The sequence below is a fragment of the Manihot esculenta genome, chromosome 15 (assembly GCF_001659605.2).
Source record: "Manihot esculenta cultivar AM560-2 chromosome 15, M.esculenta_v8, whole genome shotgun sequence".
Taxonomy (NCBI): domain Eukaryota; kingdom Viridiplantae; phylum Streptophyta; class Magnoliopsida; order Malpighiales; family Euphorbiaceae; genus Manihot; species Manihot esculenta.
Window position 1 is genome coordinate 7,774,843 of NC_035175.2, and position 24,541 is coordinate 7,799,383.

General features: G+C 43.1%; 1 protein-coding gene across 1 annotated transcript; it reads left to right on the forward strand.

The window, feature by feature from the left end:
* Window positions 1-20,937: 20,937 nt before the first annotated feature.
* On the forward strand, window positions 20,938-22,546 carry LOC110601981. Its single transcript, XM_021739412.1, has 2 exons — window positions 20,938-22,150; window positions 22,197-22,546. Exons 1-2 carry the CDS (start codon window positions 20,938-20,940, stop codon window positions 22,544-22,546), a joined length of 1,563 nt encoding a protein of 520 aa, XP_021595104.1.
* The last annotated feature ends 1,995 nt before the right edge of the window (window positions 22,547-24,541 follow it).

The following is a 24,541-nucleotide window of genomic DNA, read 5'->3' on the forward strand; positions in this document are numbered from 1 at the left end:
TTCTACGTCCCGGCACTTTGGAATGTAGAGGACTATTGGTGACAATACCATCCGAGATGTGATTTGTTGTGATGTGTTGCATTACATGATGGCATGAGATTTTAAATGTTGTTTTCTATTATTCTGCTCACTGGGCTCTTGTAGCTCACCCCTTTTCCCTAATCCCCCCAGGATTGCAGGTACGGGCTAGACTGAGAAGTCAAGAAGAGTAAAGTCATGTGTTTGTAATAGATAGGAAGTGGACATGATAAAATTGTAAGATGATGTAAAGTTTGAATAGTCATGTTATGTATAATGATATTGAGGATTAGAAGTTGTGCTTGACCCTATGGATGTTGTTATCCCTTTTATTACATGATCTTAGATGTTTATTGATGATTATGTTTAGCCAACTTAACACATGTTATACCACCCATTGGGGGCATTGATGAGATCCCACAGAGGGGTCAAGTTTATGATTATGACTATGTATAGTGCATGCACAAGTTGAGTTTGGTGTATGATAGAATGTATGAAAGAAAAGTTTTAATTTTTATGTATGTTGTTGATCATGTATGGGATTAAACAGGTTTATAGGTTACATGTCAGGCTTGCTACGGGTCCCGGCAGCCTTAAGCCGATCTGGATCCTAGCGCCGGTAGCGGTCCAATTTTCGGGTCGTTACAGAATGGTATCAGAGCCCTAGGTTCATATGGTCGGACCTAGAGTGTCGGGCTCATAGAGGTTATAGAAGGTCAAGCACAATAGGAAGATCATGTCCACTAGGATAGGATGTGGAGTCCTGTCTTGTTTGATGATGTGAAATGCCATGATTATATGCATGTGCATTAATGATATGTGATGTATGTGATGAGGGTTCATGTGTGCCCACATGAACCATATGATGCTAATGTTTGCTTGTTATGTGCTGCCTTTCAGAAAACAGGATGAGGGGAACTAGTTGATCAGCAAGATTGACTGGAGTGCCACCTGAGGATGAGGGCATGAGCGCCCGTCCTCCTACATTGCCTAGGGCAATGTCTAGTAGGTCTAACAGAGAAAGAGCAGTAAGAGACCCTAGAAGGTCTCTGGATCTGGGTAGGAGCAGATCAGTGAGGGGAACAGTTCAGGGAGGAAGGTCAGAAGACATGGGGGATGATATGGATGTAAAGCAGAGGAGGGATGGCAGTTTGGGAGTTAGCATGTCAGAAGAGGGAATGGGAGAGTCCCAATGAGGCACTCAGGCCTCGGGATTTGTTCAGCCACCCCACTACCCACACTTCTCACAAAATCCCGGGTATTCGATGGGAGGTACATCGGATTACCCTAGCTTCACCCCTTATCCCACACAGATGCCATACCCACCCTACTACCCACCATATTCACAGTACCCAATGTATCCACCCCCACCTTACTATCCAAACCCTACCTCAGAAAATGTTGCACCACCTCCACCACCTACAGAACCAACAACCTCAGTTACTCAACCTCCTAGACCTAGCTCAGCCAGTGGGAGCAAGGTCAAGATGACCGACTACATGAAGTTGGGTGCTCCTCAATATGAAAAAAGGGATGACCCATTTGTGTATCTTGAAAGGGTTAAGGTAATCACAGATGAGATTGGGGTTGATGACAGTTGTAATACCCGGCTAGATTCCGGCATCGGGATTCCTGCCTTCCGGCGGAATCTAGGGTGTTGGATCTCTCTAGAAGGGTAAAATGTGTTTTCTAAAATGTTTTCACATGATTTCATGGCTTTAAAGGGAAATGAATTGAGTTTTGAAGAGAAAAAGACCAAGGAGGCATTTGCCAGGTTCGGCCGCCGAAAGTGAAGTTCGGCCGCCGAACATGGAAAGGCTTCGGGAGTGCCTTTGGCCTCCGAAAGTCTTGTTTAAACGAGCCAAGGTTCGGCCGCCGAAAGTCAAGTTCGGCCGCCGAACATGCATGAGTTTAGGGGGCACGTTAGGCCGCCGAAGGTCTTCGACCAGGCCACCTATAAAGGGCCCTCAGATCGGAAATGGGTGAGTTTTCTCCCTATTCTCGAGCTCAGGTGAGTTTATGCCTTCCTTTGGTCGTTTTCGTGTTTTCTCTACCCATCTCTCAAGTTTTTCATGATTTCTACCCTTGTGTTTGAAGATTTAAAGCTTAAAAGGAGTTTTGGGAGCTTGGAGCTTTTGGAGCTTGGATTCTCCACACCTCCGAGTTAGGGATCACACCACCCTCGATCTTCAAGAGGTAAGTGTAGATCCTTGCTTCCCTAGTGTTTTTATGAAGTTTTATGAAGGTTTTGATGGTTGAGTATGGATAGATATGCATGTTTAGGTTTATGTGGGTTTTATGCCCAATGTATGTTATGTGATGTTTGTGTTGAGGAGTTTATGTTAGTTTATGCTCCTTTATGCTTGTGAGAGTGAGTATGCATGTTGGGAGAGAGTATGTGAGGATTTGGGTATATTTGAGTTTGGTTTTTGGCTTGGCAGAATCGGACCTGTCGTCCAGAGGGGACCAGGTTCGGCCGCCGAAAGGAGTTTCGGCCGCCGAACCTGCATGGGAGGCAGTCTTTAGGCTGCCGAATGTGCCCCCGAAGGAGGGACTTTCGTTTCTGTCCTAGGGTTTCGGCCGCCGAACCTGCCACCGAACCTACCCGAGTTTCGTCTCTGGAAGGGACTTTCGGCCGCCGAAGGTGCCGCCGAAAGTGCCCTGTCCAGCCGTTTCTTGGGTGTTTTCCATGCATGTTTAAGTGATGTTTAGAGGGGTTTTTGGGGGTATGTTTATGAGCTGTTAGAGTATGTTTGGCACCTCATTCGAGTCCACCTGTGTAGGATCGGACCCGAGAGACCGAGGAGGCCATTAGTGCTAGCAGGTGCAGAGTCAGTCGGCGTCGGCCAGGAGGTGAGTAGAACTAAACTTAATGTTTTATTTTAAGAAATTCTAAGGCCTAAAGCATGAGCATGCATCATGATTATGTATAGTAGGTTGATTGCACTAGTTCACGAATATGTTGCATTGCATTATTTCATGTTGATGCTGAGGTAGGTTTGGACCAAGGCGACTCCAATAGCCCATATCTGTCATTGAGTCTTGTCTAAGTCCTTTGAGAGCCGGACGAGTACCTGTAGGAAAGTCTATGTGAGCTCTCTGTGGACCAGACACCATGTTATGTCTATGTTAGTCCTGTGAGCTTCTTTGGGGAGCCGGGCACCGACAGAGGGATTTTTGGGGTCATGTCCGATCCTTGAGAGTAAAGATGCTAGCAATTCAAGAGTACTCTCAGAAAACACTCCGTGGGGAATAGTTATCTGCATGAACCCCGAGACGGACCAGAGAAAGTTATGTGATTTACTTGTGTTATGACGCATTTCATGAAAGCATGTAATTAATGAATGATTTTTCTCTCTGTTTCTACTCATTGGGCTTTTTAGCTCACCCCTTTCCCCTAACCCCAGTGTTGCAGGTTTAAGTCAGAGTCCAGAGGCTGCAGGGTAAAGTCAAGGTTAAGATATGCATGTTGTAATAGCTTAGATTATGTTTATGTTTAGTATGTTAGAGTGGACATGTATTATAAATTCATGTAAGATGATGTAATGTTAAGTAAAGTTGTGTCTATGGATTAGTTGTGCTTGGCCCTATAGACTGGTTAGTCCCTGTTAATGCATGGTTATGCTTATGTTATATGTTGAGTTGAGAACCAAACTTGAGGCATGTAATGTTACCCCATTGGAGTATATGATGAGGACTCCAGTGGAGGTTTTATGATTTTATGATTTTTTTGATGTATGTTTCATGTCAGGATACATGCACAGGTCAGGTTTGGGTTCAACAGATGTTCAGTTTTCATGTTTTTATGGTTAAGTTTTTAATCATGTATGGGATTTGACCAGGTAATAGTATGTATGTTTGGCTTGCTACGGGTCCCGGCGGCCTTAAGCCGATCTGGATCCTAGCGCCGGTGGCGGTTCGGGCCGTTACAGAGGGGTATCGGTTTCCGGGATGTTACAAAATGGTATCAGAGCTTAGGGCCTCAAGAGTACGATGTGTTGAGCGATGTGCTCAGGGATTTGAGATATCTCACATCGGAAAGAGGTTGTCATAGAGGTTGTGTTAGTAGGGCAAGCACATTAAGAAAGATTAAGAGTAAGAGCATGTCCACTAGGATAGGATGTCGAGTCCTGTCTTGCTATGATGATGTGATATGCCATGATTTCATGCATGTGCATAAATGCTATGATGTATGACATGTTATGTATGCTATGTATGTATGATGTAGGTTCATGTGTTTCCACATGGACCGTATGATGCTGATGTTGTTTGCATGCTTGTGTGTATGCTTCAGAGGAGTCAGGATGTGGGGTACTCGTCGATCTGTGGAATCGACAGGAGTTCCGTCAGAGAGGGAAGGTAAGGACACCTTTCCCCCTACCCTGCCGAGAGCGCAGTCGTGGGGAGTCAGTAGATGGAGGACATCAAGGGACCCTAGGAGGTCTTTTGATGCAAGCAGAGAAGGTATGGATCTAAGGAGGATGTCAGCTAGTATGAGAGAGCCTGAGATGGATGTTCAGAGGAGAGATATGAGTTTGGATGTGGCTATGTTTGGAGAAGGTATGGGAGATTCCCAGGAAGATGCTCAGACCCAGGATTCTAGAATCTCGGGTTCAGGAGGGATTGATCCCTCCACTTTGAGTACAGCTGCCACGAGAGGTAAGAAATGGAAGAGAGGTCTCAGGAAGTCGCAGAAGAAGTTTTGGCAGAATTTGAAGGCCAGTCTGGGTTTTGGTGGTTCGAGCTCTGGTTCGGGTGCAACTCATTGCAGGAGGTGTGGTAAGACACACCAGGGAGTTTGTCTGGCTGGGACGACAGTGTGTTTTAGATGCAGACAGGAGGGGCACATGGCACGTGAGTGTCCTAATAAGCTCCGGTCAGCTCAGTCTCAACGGGCAGCTTCAGGTGGAGCGACTCAGCCAGCAGCTCAAACCATGTTTCAGGCTAGTGGTCGAGGCAGAGGGAGAGGGGCAGCCTCTTCTTCAGCAGGTTCCCTTAGAGGAGGTCCGTCAGCTCCGGCTCGGATCTTCGTCCAGGCTCAGCAGGAGGCAGACACATCGAACACGGTGGTGTCAGGTACGCTCACTTTGATGTTCTGATGTGCATGCTTTTGTGAACCTTGGTGTTTCTCTTTCCTTAGTTACTCTAAAGAGTCGTCGAGGGGTTTGGGTTGATAACTTCTAGGCTAGAGTGTTCTCTCAGGGTTAGTGGACCCAAGTGTGATCCATCTGAGGCAGAGTCAGTCTGCCGGTTCAGTTCAGGTGTCAACTGAGGGTAGAATCCATCCACCCGATTTTGAGGTCTTGGACTTGAATGTTCAGACGTCACTCTCGGAATGGATTGGGTTTCTACTTGTGGTGCTACCTTGGTCCGTAGAGACTAGGTGGCCAGGTTCAGAGGACAGGATGGGTCAGAGGTAGTCTTTTGAGGGGACAGTGTAGGTTGCCTAGAAGTTTGATGTCAGCCTGTCAGGCTCATAGGGTGCGTAGGAGGGGTTGTCAGAGGGTTCTAGTTCTTGCTGGAGAGTTAATAATTGGGTCGGGAACCAGCCTCAGTGATAGTAGTAGTTAGAGAGTTCTTAGATGTCTGCCTAGACGAGCTGTCAGGTTTACCATCTGTTAGGGAGTTAGAGCTTGGAATAGGAGTGGTGTCTGGACCCAGAACCATTTCTATCCTTCCCTACAGGTTGGCACCTGCAGAGTTTTGAGTTGGAGGAGCAACTGCAGGAGTTAGTAGATGAGAGTTCCATCCGACCTAGTCACTCTCCTTGGGGTGTTCTAGTGCCGTTTTTTTGTGGAAAAGAAGGATGGATCCTTGCGGATCAGAAGAGAAGATCAGAGTAGCGCAGTGGAAGCAGGAGGAGTTTCAGGAGGAGGTTGAGGTATTGCTTGAGGTGTTTCCTTTGAGAAGGGTGATTCATAAGGGAGAGAATCCATTCGGATTTCCACGTTCCACTTTATGAAAGTTCGTGTCAGATCCAAGTAGGGTTCTTGAGGAACCAGAGGTGGAGGTCCCAAGGGATCTCACCTGAGTTGAGCAGCTATTGTGGATCATGGACACATCAGTTAGTTAGTTTTGGAACAAGGAGATTCAGATGAAGAGGTCCTGTAGAATCACCCCAGTTTGAGGAGTGTTCTTAGGAGAACCGGGAGTTTTGACTCCGGCAATGCCGTGTCTCTTTTAGGAGAAAGTTTAGAGGTCTTGCTTGCTTGATTGCTTGCTTGATGTGTATGTACGATGATATGTTCTTATGTTATGTTTTTATGCACGAGTAGTTGAGGAACATTCGGGGACGAATGTTCTGTAAGGGGGGAAGAATGTAATACCCGGCTAGATTCCGGCATCGGGATTCCTGCCTTCCGGCGGAATCTAGGGTGTTGGATCTCTCTAGAAGGGTAAAATGTGTTTTCTAAAATGTTTTCACATGATTTCATGGCTTTAAAGGGAAATGAATTGAGTTTTGAAGAGAAAAAGACCAAGGAGGCATTTGCCAGGTTCGGCCGCCGAAAGTGAAGTTCGGCCGCCGAACATGGAAAGGCTTTGGGAGCGCCTTTGGCCTCCGAAAGTCTTATTTAAACGAGCCAAGGTTCGGCCGCCGAAAGTCAAGTTCGGCCGCCGAACATGCATGAGTTTAGGGGGCACGTTAGGCCGCCGAAGGTCTTCGACCAGGCCACCTATAAAGGGCCCTCAGATCGGAAATGGGTGAGTTTTCTCCCTATTCTCGAGCTCAGGTGAGTTTATGCCTTCCTTTGGTCGTTTTCGTGTTTTCTCTACCCATCTCTCAAGTTTTTCATGATTTCTACCCTTGTGTTTGAAGATTTAAAGCTTAAAAGGAGTTTTGGGAGCTTGGAGCTTTTGGAGCTTGGATTCTCCACACCTCCGAGTTAGGGATCACACCACCCTCGATCTTCAAGAGGTAAGTGTAGATCCTTGCTTCCCTAGTGTTTTTATGAAGTTTTATGAAGGTTTTGATGGTTGAGTATGGATAGATATGCATGTTTAGGTTTATGTGGGTTTTATGCCCAATGTATGTTATGTGATGTTTGTGTTGAGGAGTTTATGTTAGTTTATGCTCCTTTATGCTTGTGGGAGTGAGTATGCATGTTGGGAGAGAGTATGTGAGGATTTGGGTATATTTGAGTTTGGTTTTTGGCTTGGCAGAATCGGACCTGTCGTCCAGAGGGGACCAGGTTCGGCCGCCGAAAGGAGTTTCGGCCGCCGAACCTGCATGGGAGGCAGTCTTTAGGCTGCCGAATGTGCCCCCGAAGGAGGGACTTTCGTTTCTGTCCTAGGGTTTCGGCCGCCGAACCTGCCGCCGAACCTACCCGAGTTTCGTCTCTGGAAGGGACTTTCGGCCGCCGAAGGTGCCGCCGAAAGTGCCCTGTCCAGCCGTTTCTTGGGTGTTTTCCATGCATGTTTAAGTGATGTTTAGAGGGGTTTTTGGGGGTATGTTTATGAGTTGTTAGAGTATGTTTGGCACCTCATTCGAGTCCACCTGTGTAGGATCGGACCCGAGAGACCGAGGAGGCCATTAGTGCTAGCAGGTGCAGAGTCAGTCGGCGTCGGCCAGGAGGTGAGTAGAACTAAACTTAATGTTTTATTTTAAGAAATTCTAAGGCCTAAAGCATGAGCATGCATCATGATTATGTATAGTAGGTTGATTGCACTAGTTCACGAATATGTTGCATTGCATTATTTCATGTTGATGCTGAGGTAGGTTTGGACCAAGGCGACTCCAATAGCCCATATCTGTCATTGAGTCTTGTCTAAGTCCTTTGAGAGCCGGACGAGTACCTGTAGGAAAGTCCATGTGAGCTCTCTGTGGACCAGACACCATGTTATGTCTATGTTAGTCCTGTGAGCTTCTTTGGGGAGCCAGGCACCGACAGAGGGATTTTTGGGGTCATGTCCGATCCTTGAGAGTAAAGATGCTAGCAATTCAAGAGTACTCTCAGAAAACACTCCGTGGGGAATAGTTATCTGCATGAACCCCGAGACGGACCAGAGAAAGTTATGTGATTTACTTGTGTTATGACGCATTTCATGAAAGCATGTAATTAATGAATGATTTTTCTCTCTGTTTCTACTCACTGGGCTTTTTAGCTCACCCCTTTCCCCTAACCCCAGTGTTGCAGGTTTAAGTCAGAGTCCAGAGGCTGCAGGGTAAAGTCAAGGTTAAGATATGCATGTTGTAATAGCTTAGATTATGTTTATGTTTAGTATGTTAGAGTGGACATGTATTATAAATTCATGTAAGATGATGTAATGTTAAGTAAAGTTGTGTCTATGGATTAGTTGTGCTTGGCCCTATAGACTGGTTAGTCCCTGTTAATGCATGGTTATGCTTATGTTATATGTTGAGTTGAGAACCAAACTTGAGGCATGTAATGTTACCCCATTGGAGTATATGATGAGGACTCCAGTGGAGGTTTTATGATTTTATGATTTTTTTGATGTATGTTTCATGTCAGGATACATGCACAGGTCAGGTTTGGGTTCAACAGATGTTCAGTTTTCATGTTTTTATGGTTAAGTTTTTAATCATGTATGGGATTTGACCAGGTAATAGTATGTATGTTTGGCTTGCTACGGGTCCCGGCGGCCTTAAGCCGATCTGGATCCTAGCGTCGGTGGCGGTTCGGGCCGTTACAGAGGGGTATCGGTTTCCGGGCTGTTACAACAGTAGAGTCATTCAGATGGCTGGGTTCACGCTTAAGTGCAAGAAGGCACGGGAATGGTTCAAGAATTATGTGAACCCCAGAGTAGACAGCATGTCTTGGGAGGAGTTTGCAAACGAGTTTGCAGGATGGGCTTTCCCAGATAGTTCAAGGGAGCTGAAGATCATAGAGTTTGAGCAGTTGAGGCAGACTGATGAGATGGGTGTAGAGGAGTTCACAGACAGATTCTTGGAGCTGTTGCCATTTACGGGGCAAAACCTTGACACAGACCAGAAAAGGTCAAGGAGGTATATCATGAAAGTCTACTCCAGATATTCCTCCTTGATCCAGTCAGCAGATAGGGAGAGCTTCCATGCCATAGTGGATATGGCCCGAAAAATGGAGGTCAGTGCCATCGTTCAGGGAACAGTCAGACAGTCTGTAGCACAGCCTTCTGGTTCCAAGACCCCAGGCTCTTCTTCTCTGAGTGCAGCAGCTTCAGGTAGCAAAAAGTGGAGTAACACCACTAGGAAGCCCAAGAAGAACAAGTTTTGGAACAAGGTCAAGTCTAGTCTGGGACTAGGGAGTGGCTCGAGCTCTGGTACGGATAATGCAGTTTGTGCAAAGTGTAGTAGACCACACAGGGGAGTTTTTCGGGCTGGGACAGCAGCCTGTTTCAGATGCGGGCAAGAGGGACACATGGCTCGGGAGTGTCCTAGGGCAGCTTTTGGAGCACAGTCTCAGCAGACAGCTTCTGGTAGTGTGGCTCAGCCAGCAGCCCCAGCCGCGACTCAGGCCAGTGGCAGAGGTAGAGGGAGAGGAGCAGCCTCTTCTTCAGCGGGTTTCAGAGGTGAAGGTCCATCAGCTCCAGCACGGATCTTCACGATGACTCAACAGGAGGCAGATGCATCTAACACTGTGGTGGCAGGTAATTTAGTCATTGGTTGTTCAGATGTGTATGCCTTGATGGACCCTGGTGCATCTCATTCTTTTATTGCTCCGAGAGCCGTCCAGAGGTTGGGGTTGATGATCTCTGAGTTAGAGTGTCCTCTCTGGGTCAGTGGACCCAAGTGTGATCCATCAGTGGCAGAGTCAGTCTGCCAGTGTAGTCCTGTGTTTGTTGAGGGAAGATGCTTGTCCGCCGACCTTGTGGTTCTAGACTTGACAGATTTTGACGTCATTCTAGGGATGGACTGGTTATCTACCCATGGTGCTACCTTGGACTGCAGGGACAAGGTAGTCAGGTTCAGAGGTCAGGATGGGTCAGAGGTAGTCTTCAGAGGAGACAGGAGGGGTACACCTAGAGGTCTGATATCAACTCTTCAGGCTCGTAGGTTGCTTAGGAAGGGATGTCAGGGGTATTTGGCTCATGTGAGAGAGCTGAGCAGTCAGGTTAGAGTGCCCGCCTCGGTGCCAGTGGTTAGAGAGTTTCTAGACGTCTTCCCAGATGAGCTACCAGGTTTACCACCTGCTAGGGAGATAGAGTTCGAGATAGAATTGATGCCTAGAACCCGACCGATCTCTATCCCTCCCTACAGGATGGCTCCAGCCGAGTTGAAGGAATTGAAAGAGCAGTTGCAAGAGCTGGTAGAAAAGGGCTTCATCCGACCGAGCACCTCACCTTGGGGTGCACTAGTCTTGTTTGTCAGAAAGAAGGATGGATCCCTTAGACTTTGTATCGACTACAGGCAGTTGAACAAAGTCACTACCAAGAATAAGTACCCGTTGCCTAGGATCGACGATCTATTTGACCAGCTAGCCGGAGCAGGTTGTTTCTCCAAAATAGATCTGAGATCGGGGTACCATCAGCTAAGGATAAGGGAGGAGGATGTGCCGAAGACAGCCTTCAGGACCAGATATGGGCATTTTGAGTTCCTTGTAATGCCGTTCGGGTTAACCAACACCCCTGCAGCATTCATGGATCTCATGAACAGAGTGTTTAGTCAATACCTGGATCACTTTGTGATTGTCTTCATAGATGATATCTTAGTGTATTCCAGAAATGCAGAGGAGCATGCCCATCATCTGAGGTTGGTTCTACAGACCTTGAGGGAACATGGCTTGTATGCCAAGTTCTCTAAGTGTGAGTTCTGGTTGAGGAGCATCTCTTTCTTGGGGCATGTGGTGTCAGAAAATGGGATAGAAGTGGACCCCAAGAAGACAGAAACTGTGGCTAACTGGCCTAGACCCACTTCAGTGATAGAAATAAGGAGTTTCTTGGGTTTGGCAGGTTACTATAGGAGGTTCGTTCAGGACTTCTCGAAAATAGCAGCTCCTCTGACCAGACTAACCAGGAAGAATCAGAAGTTTATGTGGACCGACCAGTGCGAAGAGAGTTTTGAAGAGCTTAAGAAGAGGTTGACTTCAGCACCAGTTTTAGCTCTGCCATCTAGTGATGAGGACTTTACAGTCTTTTGTGATGCGTCCCGTGTGGGACTGGGTTGTGTACTAATGCAGAATGAGAGGGTGATTGCTTATGCTTCTAGGCAGCTAAAGAAGCATGAGTTGAATTACCCCACGCATGACCTAGAGATGGCAGCAGTAATCTTTGCACTCAAGATGTGGAGGCACTACCTCTATGGGGTAAAATGTGAGATCTTTACAGATCATAAAAGCCTGCAGTACATCCTGAGTCAAAGAGATTTGAATTTGAGACAGAGGAGATGGGTAGAGCTGCTGAGTGACTATGATTGCAAGATTCAGTATCATCCGGGTAAGGCGAATGTCGTGGCAGACGCCCTAAGCCGGAAGTCACTAGGCAGTCTATCCCACATAACGGCAGAGAGGAGACCAGTGGTGAAGGAGTTTTACAAGCTCATTGATGAAGGTCTACAGTTGGAGTTATCTGGTACAGGTGCTTTAGTGGCCCAGATGAGAGTGACACCTGTGTTTCTGGAGCAAGTGGCTCAGAAACAGCATGAGGACCCAGAGTTAGTGAAGATTGCCAGGACTGTTCAGTCAGGCAAGGACAGTGAGTTCAGATTTGACAGTAAAGGGATCCTCCGCTATGGGAGTCGATTGTGTGTACCAGACGACATAGGGCTAAAAGGAGACATTATGAGAAAGGCTCATAATGCAAGATACAGCATTCACCCCGGAGCCACCAAGATGTATCAAGATCTGAAGAAGGTTTATTGGTGGCCAGCGATGAAGAAAGAAGTGGCACAGTTTGTGTCAGCCTGCGAAGTGTGTTAGAGGGTGAAAATGGAACATCAGAAGCCGGCTGGAACGCTTAACCCGCTACCTATTCCTGAGTGGAAATGGGAGAATATAGCTATGGACTTCGTAGTGGGGTTACCGGCGACGTCCAACAGATTGGACTCCATATGGGTGATTGTGGACAGACTCACCAAATCTGCTCACTTCATACCTGTCAGGAGTGGCTACTCTGTGGACAAGTTGGCGCAGATATATGTGGATGAGATCGTCAGGCTGCATGGGGTTCCTGTTTCAATAGTGTCTGATAGAGGGCCCCAGTTCACCTCCAGGTTTTGGCAGAGTCTGCAGAGTGCCATGGGTACCAGGTTGGATTTCAGTACTGCCTTCCACCCCCAGACTGATGGACAGTCAGAAAGGACCATCCAGACTATCGAGGATATGCTTAGAATGTGTGTGCTGGACTTTGGTGGTTCTTGGAGGCAGCATCTACCCTTAGTGGAGTTTGCTTACAATAACAGCCATCATGCTAGCATCGGGATGGCTCCATATGAAGCTTTATATGGGAGGAAGTGCAGGTCACCTGTTTGCTGGGAGGAAGTTGGAGAAAAGGCCTTGGCAAGGCCTGAGCTAGTAGAGATTACCAGCAGGGTGGTACCCATAATCAGAGAAAGAATCAAGACTGCTGCCAGCAGACAGAAGAGTTATGCAGATGTCCGCATAAGACAGGTAAAGTTTCAGGAGGGGGATCTGGTATTGCTCAAGGTGTCTCTAATGAAAGGAGTGGTTCGCTTTGGGAAGAAGGGTAAACTAGCCCCACGATACATCGGACCCTTTGAAGTCTTGCAGAAGATTGGGAATGTGTCGTACAAGCTAGATTTGCCTGCTTCAATGGAAAGAATCCATCCGGTTTTCCATGTTTCAATGTTGAGGAAGTTTGTGTCAGATCCGGGCAAGGTTCTTAGTGAGCCTGATGTGGAGATCCAAGAGGATCTCACCTATGTTGAGCAGCCAGTGCGGATCATAGACACCCAGATCAGAAAGCTGAGAAACAAGAAAATCCCGATGGTGAAAGTCCTGTGGAACCACCACAATATAGAAGAGTGCACCTGGGAGACACGGGAGTCCATGCTCCATCAATACCCTTATCTTTTCTAAGGTTAGTTCCTGGTGAGTTTTATGTGCTTTACATGTATGTTATGTGTATGCCATGCTATGTGCTAGTTGAGGAACATTCGGGGACGAATGTTCTTAAGGGGGGGAGAATATAATACCCGGTTAGACTCCGGTATCGGAATTCCTACCGTCCGGTGGAATCTCGGATGTCGGAGACCTCTAGAAGGGTAAAACCATGTTTTCATGAAATGTTTTAATGTTTTTGATGATTTTAAGTAAAGAGGAAATGAGTTTTTGAATAAAAACAACCTTGGAGAAAAACCCAGGTTCGGCCGCCGAACATGCAGGCGTTTCGGGTGTGCCTTAGGCCCCCGAAGGCGTAAGTGAGGGAAGCCCAGGTTCGGCCGCCGAACCTCAAGTTCGGCCGCCGAACATGGCATGCATGCGGAGGTACGTTCAGCTCCCGAATGTGGCCTGGCCAGCCACTATAAAAGAGCCCCTTAGCCAAAATGGGCGAGCTTTCTCCCTATTTTCGGCCAAGGTTGTAACAGCCCGGACGTGAACCCCGGAACTGTTACCATTCACGGCCCAGGGCTATCCCTCGCCTAGCCTCTTGCCACCTCGGGCTTTCCACTGGCGTCGTGAACAGCTCTTAACATCCATTCACCCTCACGGGTTCCTGGCAGGATTTGTCCCCTTGGGTTCTTGCATCGAATGCATCCTTCCCCAAGTGGATTTGGCCCAAATTTCCCTTTGGAAATTAGGTCGCCTCCCCCACTACTCGAACTCTTGACCTCCCACTTTAAGGGAATAGTCTGGTGAGAAAGAGTACCAATTGTTCCAAGTTTTGAGCAAGTTTTGGAGCTTTGAGGTTCAAGAACTCAAATCTCTCCCACCTCCGAGTTTAGGTCGTCTCTCTATCGATCTTCAAGAGGTAAGAGCCGATCTTAAGCTCATTTCATGTTTTAAGTAAGTTTTATGTAAGATCTATGGGGTAGAATGCATGTTTAGCCTAAGGTTAGGTTTATGAGCTTATGTTGTATTTTTTAGCAATGTGTTGTTGTTGTGTGTTGTAGATGGGGTTTTAGGTAGTTTGAGACCCCTAGGAGCTTGTATGCATGTTTTGGTTGAGCTATATGCATGATGGTATGAGTTGGGAGGCATTTGTACATGTTTGAACCAAGTTTCTACCCTTTGGGAGAAACCAGGTTCGGCAGCCGAAAGGACTTTCGGCCGCCGAACCCTCTTGTGGAAGCAGCCTTCGGCTGCCGAAGCTTGCCCCCGAAAGGAGACTTTCGTCTCTGTCTGAGAGTTTCGGCTGCCGAAAGTGCCGCCGAACATGCATGAGTTTTGCCTCTGTCTGGGAGTTTCGGCCGCCGAAGGTGCCGCCGAACCTGCCTGACTTTCGGCTCTGGAGGGACTTTCGGCCGCCGAACTTGCCGCTGAAAGTGCCCTGTCCAGCCTTCCTTTGCATGTTTTTGCATGATTGTTTTGAGGTGTTTTAGGGGGTTTTCGGGGGATGTTTTTAGAGTTACGTTCTAGTTGTTTGGTCCCTCATTTGAGTCCACCTGTGTAGGTTCAGACCCGAGGAACCGAGGACCCCAGCAGTGAGTTCAGCTGCTTCTGAGTCAGTAGAGTTTCAGCCAGAGGTGAGTAGAATAAACCTTTATGTTTTTCAAGCAAATGAATTATACAGTTGAGCATGTTCATGCATCATGGATGCCATGTGATGAATTAGGTTGTTTGCATTAGAATTCACGAATATGTTGCATTGTATTTATGATGTTGATGTGGATTGGTTATTGAATGATCCTTTAGTCCTCATATGGTATGATGATGCTACGGCATGATATGGTATGGAAGTCCAGGTTGTACCCATTCTACGTCCCTGGCACATTGGTATGTATGATATGTTATGTTAAGAGAAAGACCGGTTGTACCCATTCTACGTCCCGGCACTTTGGAATGTAGAGGACTATTGGTGACAATACCATCCGAGATGTGATTTGTTGTGATGTGTTGCATTACATGATGGCATGAGATTTTAAATGTTGTTTTCTATTATTCTGTTCACTGGGCTCTTGTAGCTCACCCCTTTTCCCTAATTCCCCCAGGATTGCAGGTACAGACTAGACTGAGAAGTCAAGAAGAGTAAAGTCATGTGTTTGTAATAGATAGGAAGTGGACATGATAAAATTGTAAGATGATATAAAGTTTGAATAGTCATGTTATGTATAATGATATTGAGGATTAGAAGTTGTGCTTGACCCTATGGATGTTGTTATCCCTTTTATTACATGATCTTAGATGTTTATTGATGATTATGTTTAGCCAACTCAACACATGTTATACCACCCATTGGGGGCATTGATGAGATCCCACAGAGGGGTCAAGTTTATGATTATGACTATGTATAGTGTATGCACAGGTTGAGTTTGGTGTAGGATAGAATGTATGAAAGAAAAGTTTTAATTTTTATGTATGTTGCTGATCATGTATGGGATTAAACAGGTTTACAGGTTACATGTCATGCTTGCTACGGGTCCCGGCGGCCTTAAGCCGATCTGGATCCTAGCGCCGGTAGCGGTCCAATTTTCGGGTCGTTACAATGTACTCATGAAGGGATTACAACATACTATGGTCAACCACCACTCTATCCTTAAGAACATCATTACATTACATTTCTATATTGTACTAATACATTACACCATATTCATGTCCACATCTAACTAATACAATAACATAACTCTACTCCTGCTGACCTCCTGGTCTACCCTGTACCTGCAAACCTGGGGATTAAGGGAGAGGGGTGAGCTATAAAGCCCAGTGAGCAGAATAATAAAAACATTATATTAACATTTCATGCTTTCATGGAATGCATCACATCACAAACATATCACATCAAGGAAGAACTTGTCACCAATAGCCCTCTACATATCCAATAGTGCCAGAACGTAGAATGGGTCCTGGTCTTTCTCTTACATAGCATAACATAACATTCCAATGTGCTAGAACGTAGAATGGGTCCTGGTCTTTCTCTTACATAGTGCCAGCGGACGTAGAATGGGTCCCACGGGTCTTTCATTCCATACCGTACATATCATATCATCACATCATAGGTCGAGGGCTATGGATCATCTAACATTCATCCACATCAACAACAAAATATGCAATGCAACATATTCGTGAATTCTAATGCAGACAACCTAGTATATCTCATGGCATTAATGATGCGTGAATCATACTAAAATGTCCATTATTTGCTTTAAAACGTAATGAGTTATTCCACTCACCTCTGGATAGCTCTGACCAGACACTAGAGCAGCTGACTCACTGCTGGGGTCCTCGGTTCCTCGGGTCCGAACCTACACAGGTGGACTCAAATGAGAGACCAAATATACATGAACATAACTCTAAACTACTCTCCAAAAACCCCCAAGAACAACATGAAACAATCATAGAAAAACATGCAAAGGAGGGCTGGACAGGGCACATTCGGCGGCAGGTTCGGCGGCCGAAAGTCCCTCCAGAGCCGAAAGTCAGGCAGGTTCGGCGGCACCTTCGGCGGCCGAAACTACCCTCCAGAGACGAAAGTCCTCTTTCGGGGGCAGGCTTCGGCAGCCGAAAGCTGCCTCCACAAGCGGGTTCGGCGGCCGAAAGTCCCTTCGGCGGCCGAACCTGAGTTTCTCCAAAGTGGCAGAAACTCGGCTCCAACATGCACAAACGCCTCCCAAACTTTTCAACATGCATAAACCTATTCTACAACACTCCTAAACATGCACAATCAAGCATACAAGTTCATAGGGGTCTCAAACTAGCCTAAACCCTAACTACAACACATCAAACATACCCACATTGCTCATAAACACACATTAAACCCATAAACTCAAAACAACCTAAACATGCATTTCTACTCCATAAACTTGCATAAAACTTGTTTAAAACACATCATAAGCTAGAGATCGACTCTTATCTCTTGAAGATCAAGAGTAGAGGCGATCTAACTTAGAGTTGGGAGAGATTTAACTCCTTGGGTCTCCAAGCTCAAAAACTTGTTCTTTTGCTCAAATACCTTCAAATCGACATAAAACTTGTTAAAACATGAAAGATCGGAAGGAAAAACATTGAAAACAACCTTAGGAGAGCATGAACTCACCGTGGCCGAAAATGGGGAGAAAATCTCGCCCGTTTCGGCCATGGAGCTCTTATATAGGGGCTGCCAGACTACCTTTCGGCAGCCTAACGTGACCCACATCTCATGCATGTTCGGCGGCCAAACATGAGGTTCAGCGGCCGAACCTTTGAAATTTTCGGAAGCCTAACTTGCCCTCCAAAACCATCCAATGTTCGGCAGCCGAACTTGAGATTCGGCGGCCGAACCTGGAAATGTCTCCTTGGTCTTTTTCATACAAAACTCAAAATCCTTTTTACTTAAAACCATTAAAATACATGAAAACATTTTATGAAAACATGTTTTTACCCTTCTAGAGGTTTCCGACATCCAAATTCCACCGGACGGTAGGAATTTCGATACCGGAGTCTAGCCGGATATTACATTTATCCTCTTCTTCTTTCTGTTTTAATTGATTTATGACTCACATTTATATTGTTCCAAAAGTTTTACGAGGTAAATTAGCTAAAAATAGAGTGAAAAAAATGTGGAAAGAAATATATAAATTAAGAATAGATTCTCGAAGTAATTTTTTCCAACATATTTTATTGCTTAATTATTATTTGCAAGAAATAATTTATTCCGGTTATAAAATGCGGAATATAAAAATGGTTGATATTTTGATTGAAACTGTTCCGTTGTGTTATTTTAAGATTTTAAGTTTTATTTTCTCAAAACCCGAAATAGAAAATTATTCTGATATAGTGAATTATTATTTTCGTTTTTATGAAAAATTGGATTATGCACCTTGAATGCATCTCTAATACAGTCTTCCTATTTCGCAAAAAGAATTTTGTAAAAGAGAGAATAGAAGATTAAGAGGTACATATTTAGTTAAGCTTAATATTTAATTTTATTGTTTATTTTAATCAATATACTTATTGACTTATTAATTTCAGAAGGAGGTGAACGTACCAGTTATCAAGCGAATATGTATGATCATTTGGAACAAAGAAAGGGAAGAACATTTAAATTTGCAAAAAGTTCAAGCGAAGGGCGCAAATTCGGAAAATGTAAAAATAAATAGATACATTAAAATCTATGTAATTAGTTAATATTTTAAATTTGTAATATTGTTTTTTTTATAAATGTCTATTTTATTGTGTTACATATATTACTTATTAATATTTTTATTGTAAATTTATTAGTTAAAATTTTATTTTATAATTATTTAAAAATTGGGTTTATATTAAAATTGATAAAATATAATATGCAAGTAATTGATCTTAAATTATAAGAATTAAAATAAAAAAATATAGTTAATTTAATTGTTATTAATTATAAATACATAAAAAATTTAAATTATATTAAAAATCATAATTTAATTTACATATTTAAAATATTAAATTTTTAATAAAAGAACATTATTCTATTAAATTATATTTGTTATTTTGATAAATATGAAGAAAAAAAGTTGAGTGTTCTATTCATTTTATAAGCTACATTGCGATATAACTCTATTTTTATTTCAAATACTGTAATTATTAAAAATACAACATTAATAAAGTAAAAAAAAATATTTTAAAAAGAAAAATGGGTAATTTAATAGTAGCAAAAAAAAAATATTTGAGAAAGAAAAATCTGTAATTTAAGAGTAGGAAGAAAAAAAAAAGCGTGGATAGGTACAGGACCTGGTGCCACTTAAAGAGGCGCCAGGCTCTATTCAAGACAGAAGACCATGGCGCCACTTATAATGGCGCCATAGTCTCTTTATGGCAGAGATTCTCTGCCATGAAGAGCATGGCAGAGAATCTCTGCCATGAAGAGACTCTCCAATCCAAGTCCTGGCGCCATTTTGAGTGGCGCCAAGGACAGGTGTACCAGTCACGGGTAGGGCTGTGCAATCGGTCGGTTCGGTTCCGAACCGAACCGAAAAAACCGAAAATCGATTTGTTAAAATTTTTAAAACCGAAAAAACCGATTATAAAAGTATAACCGAACCGAACCTAACCGATAAAAATCGATTCGGTTCGGTTCGGTTCAAACCGAAATAAACAATCAATTTCATGAAAGCTCGAAATAACCTTAATTAAAAGAAAAAAGAAAAAAAAGAAGAAGAAGAAGAAGAAGAAGAGGCTGGAGTCCCACTGAACCTACAGAATTCATCATTGCCGCCGAGACAAGCGAAGAGGCTGGAGTCCTACTGAACCCGACCCATGGTCTCACCTACAACGCTACCGTGATTCAATGGTAAGTTGGTAACCCATTAGCAGTCCACTCATATTCAGAGTGGCCCAATTTCAGCACTGCAGATTTCTGTTTTCCATAGGAGAAGATGCGGCAACTTTGGTGCCGGAAATCATTGTGGGTTTCTTGTTATGCTTTACGATGCTATTGTCCAAGAGAGGACTCGACTCCTTGTGATTTTTCCAGTTGTTCCTGCTCGTGTGTAAAGCATTATTAGGTTTAAATGAAAAAAAAGAGCTTCTTTTTGTTTTCTGCCTGAAATTAAAGATCTTACGAGGAATATTCCGGCGTCGCTACACTGTGTCATTTGTTTTCGGCACGCTCCGGTGTTGCTACACTGTGTCATCCCGATTAACCCAACTTCATCCCGGAGCATTATTAGGTTTAAATGAAAAAGAAGAGCTTCTGAAATTAAAGATCTTACGAGGATGAAGTTCAGCAAAGCAAATCAACGGGAAAGAGGTTGACAGTTCGACGGGAAAGAAATTAATGGGATTCGACGATTCGGATTTTACTTTCGACTGACTGTGAGTGAATAGGGGTTCAGGCTCGGAGGAGAAATCGGGAATGGGGACTGGAGAACGCCTGAATCAGGGTAGGAGAAGAGAAGGGCTGAAAGGGGGAGGGGGAGGGGGAGGGGGAGGGTTGGGTACTAGAGGGGGAGGGTTCGGGTTTGGCTTTAAATTCGGTTATTTCGGTTTGATCGGTTATTTAACACGTTTGAACCGAACCGAACCGAAAACCGAATAATCTTAAATATATTAACTGAACCAAACCGAACATTCCGATTAACCGAACCGATAAACCGAAATCGATCGGTTCGGTTCGGTTTTTCGGTTCAAACCGATTTATGCTCTCCCCTAGTCACGGGGCGCATGGCGCCTCGGGACTGGTACATGACCTGAACCTGGCGCTATTTTGAATGGCACCAGGATGGAGTCCCGAGGTGTCTTCCAGTCTGGAAGACGCCTCGGGTGTACCCGTCACGGGGCGCACGACGCCTCAAGACTGGTACATGACATGAACCTGACGCTATTTTGAATGGCGCTAGAATGGAGTCCCGAGGCGTCTTTCAGTCTGGAAGACGCCTCGGAACTGCTAGAAGAAGACCGCATTCTAGCGCCACTTTAAGTGGCGCCAGGATGCGGATAAGCCTGGTGCCATTTAAAGCGGCGCCATACTTCTATCTATAAATACCCCCCCAACCCAACCCCCCACGCTTACTCACCCCATGCTTACTCACCTAATTTTCCAAATCTTACTCAACTTTTACTCTCCTCCACCCTATTCAACTTCCCTTACAATTTCCATTCCTAATCACAATACATTTTCCTTTCAATTTTAAAGAATTTGTAAAGGTTAGTAACATTATTTAATATATTTATTTAACAATTTATGTGGTGTAATATAATTCTTATTGTTTGATAATTTTTATGATATATTGTATTTGGTGGTAAACATAAAATTAAAATTTATATTGCAGTTTGATAGACAATCTTCAAAGTAAGGATATTAGATCGCATTGATTAGAACAAACAGGTATGCGTAATTATACTGCATTTAAATTTTAACGTTAATTAAATACTTATTCTATATTTTTTATGTTTGAAATGTGTACTAGATTTGACAAAAATGAATTGTCCAATTTATGACATTGTACATTGGGATGGTCATGTTATTAGAACCGAATTAGGTTACGACTATGTTGGTGGTCAACACAATTTTTTCCGTATGAAACAAATGTTGACTTATGAGGATCTTGTTTTGAAAAGAGTTCGCTCTACAAATTTGTCAAACCATAATCAATTCATATGCAAGATTGAATATAGAAAACCAATTATTAGTGATAACGATTACAAATTTGAACTAGTTCAACTACTCAATGATGACGATGTAGAGATGATGTTCGATTACGTATGTATACTAGGATCTGAAAGCATAATTTTTTATGTCGATGTCGTTAGAGATATTCACAAAAATCAGGAAGATGATTGTGTTGATCCCTCTTATACTGATGATTTAGAGAATTCACACTGTATTTTGCGTCCGAATATTGAAGAGCAAGATGAAATCATAGTACGTTCAACTAATCCGTTTTGTACTGAAGATTTTAACCTGAATAGTGTTGATAATATTGTCAATGAAGTTGTTGATGAAGATGATGAATATGTTGATTCAGAGAGGTTATCTGATTCTGACATTAACGAGTATGAAAGTGGTTGGATTGAGGATGACGAATTATTATCAGCTGATGATAATGTTGTTCCTCAGTATAGTAATCCTATTTTACCACTTGTGCATCCACCCTCATATTCAGAAATAGATTTTGAATTAATGTGTGTAGACCCTTATGCAAAGCCAACGACTAATATGTTTTGGAATCCGAATAAAGAGTTTTCTGTTTGGATGATTTTTCCGAACAGAGATGCTGTCATAGCAGCAGCAAAGGAGTATCATTTGCGTAGACATCATAAGTTTTATTCTGATGAGACCAAGAAAAAAACATATAGTATTAAATGCAAATATAAAAATCATAACTGTAAATGGCATCTGCGTGCATCAATGAAGGAGGGATCTGAGGTTTGGAGAATTGTATCGTACGATGGGCCGCATACATGTTCTAATCCAATGGTTGAAAAAGACCATCCTCAATTGGATAACAAATTTATATGTCAATTTATTTTGCCTATGATAGAAGAACAGCCACACATTAAAATAAAAACACTTAAGGCAGAAGTTAGAGATAAAATTGGATATGAACCAACATATTCAAAGACATGGAAGGCAAAACAATTTGCAATTAGGAAAATTTTTGGTGGATGGGATGAATCGTATGGAAGGCTCCGTAAGTACATGAATGCAATGTGCCACTTCAATTTGCGTAATTGAAGATGATCCCCATTACATAAACGATCGTTTGGATCGTACGTCTCGTGTATTTGATCGCATGTTTTGGGCTTATCGTCAATCTATTGAAGGATTCAAGCATTGTCGACCAATAATTTTTGTTGACGGTACATTCCTATACGGAAAATATAGTGGGTGTATATTGTGTGCAACAGGGCTTGATGGAAATAATCAGATATTTCCATTGGCTTTTGCAATTGTCGAGAAGGAGGATTCAGATAATTGGGGATGGTTCATGTCTTGTTTGAGAGTTTATGTCACAGAACGCGAAGATTTATGTGTCATTTCTGATCGTCACATTGGAATTGAGAAATCTATGGAACAAGATTGGTGACAACCACCAAGTGGACATCATCGATACTGCATATGACACATTTTGAGCAATTACAACACAAAATTCAAGAATGCAACGATGAAGGAATGTTTGCAAAAGGCTGATAAAACTTCACCCCACGATTACTTATAAAACGATTTAAATTTTTATTTTATATAACCTATTCATATTCAATAATATATTTTGACCGTAATAGCTAATCATAATCAAAGGAGGAAATTCTGAGGCGATGAATAAAATTAAGGAAGTAAATCTCGAGACCTTTGAATGGGCTGTGAAGATTCCTTTGGAGAAGTGGACTCGTTCGCACGATGGTGGAAAGCGATATGGATCAATATCGACTAACACCATTGAGTCTGTCAATGGAATGTTGAAAGGTTTTCGAGCTTTGCCTATTACAGCAATGGTTGAAAAAATATTTTATCAATGTGTGCATTACTTCGATACTAGAAGGAGTTAATTTTTTCGGCAGCAACAAGATGGCTATAGATTCACCCAGTCAACTGGTGAAGTGATACAAAAAAAACGCACAGTCAGCAAATGGCCATCGTGTTACTACATTTAATCGTGATGATTTGGTTGTCGAAGTCCGAAGTGCAAAATCAGGTCAAAAACAAGTTGTTACGCTTATAGAAGGGACTTGTAGTTGCGGTAAATTTCAAGAGATACGTATCCTATATTCACATGCCATAGCAGCATGCATGTCGAGGTCTGTTGATTATGAGCAATTCGTTGATAGCTACTACACTCTGGAAAGGTCACTTAAATGTTACGAAAACATGTTCATTCCATTAGGTAATTTAGATTATTGGCCTTCAGATGATGAATTACCACTAATTCCAAACAAGAACCGAATTAGGAAAAAAGGGCGACCAAAGTCATCAAGGATCCAAAATGAAATGGATTGGAGGGTTGCAAAAGTTAATATTCCCGGAAAAAATCACTGTTCTATATGTGGTCAATCGGGACATAATAAAAAGACATATACTGTGAATAAAAATTAATGATTTTCACATGGCCTATTTTCTGCAAATATCTGTAATTTGTTATGATTCATTGATTGTTTATGACATTTAACCATTTGATCATACGCATGTTACATCCAAAAAATGTCATCCTGCAAAGATCTTCGTGAGTCATCAGCATGCCAATCAAGCAGAGAAAAGAGAAAATATAATAGTCATAACACTCTAATAGACAAATATATTAATCCAAACAGTTGTTCATGGTATGGTCACAAGCGATGTTTTTCAAATTAACCAATTAATGCGTGTTTGGAACAAGATTTTGCTAACCATATATTTTTCGGATATCATTCCAAAAAAATTTCTGATTTCGGAAATGCGACAATTACTCCTCAACCTGATTGGCAACGTTTGTGGGAGATCCGATGCGAATTGGAAGTTTATTGTGGCTACCATGAGTTGCCTATTCCAAAAGCTACATCGGCAGACATGGCTCGCAATACATGTAAAGAAGTTAAGAAACTCAAGGATCAACTACTTAAGGAAATTAGGCTTATGGAAATTAGGCTGGATAAATATCATGCTGAGCAAAGTGAAATTCCAAGTGTATACGATGATAGTCAGTTATCATGTTCCAGCAATTTCAACGTACACGATAATGACCTGTCTGATTATAGTGACAATGATTGTGGCGATTTTACAAAATATTTGTCACATTGTCTACCGAAATGCTGTTGAAATGTCTACATACATTTATCGTGTTATGTAATATGTTACTCGGGTCGGGTATTAGGGTTTAGGAGGTAATCTTTAGGAGGTAAGGTTTATGTCTTCATCTCTTGTACCAAAATAAAGAATTGCCTTCTAAATTCACATTATTCTTTTATTTCTGTTATGTCATCCTCATGTCTAGCAATAGAAATTATTGACATAAGGAATTGATAGTTCTAATAACCCTTTGCAGGAATGGAGGGCTCAAATGACAGTAGATTATTCATCAACCCAGGACCACATGATACTTCATTGCTAT

Excerpts from the sequence above, each read along its gene's own strand:
- LOC110601981 (XM_021739412.1), top strand. The coding sequence starts at position 20,938 with ATGAATTGTCCAATTTATGACATTGTACATTGGGATGGTCATGTTATT. Across the intron at positions 22,151-22,196 it reads TGAATCGTATGGAAGGCTCC|ATGATCCCCATTACATAAAC; the intron begins GTAAGTACATGA and ends GCGTAATTGAAG.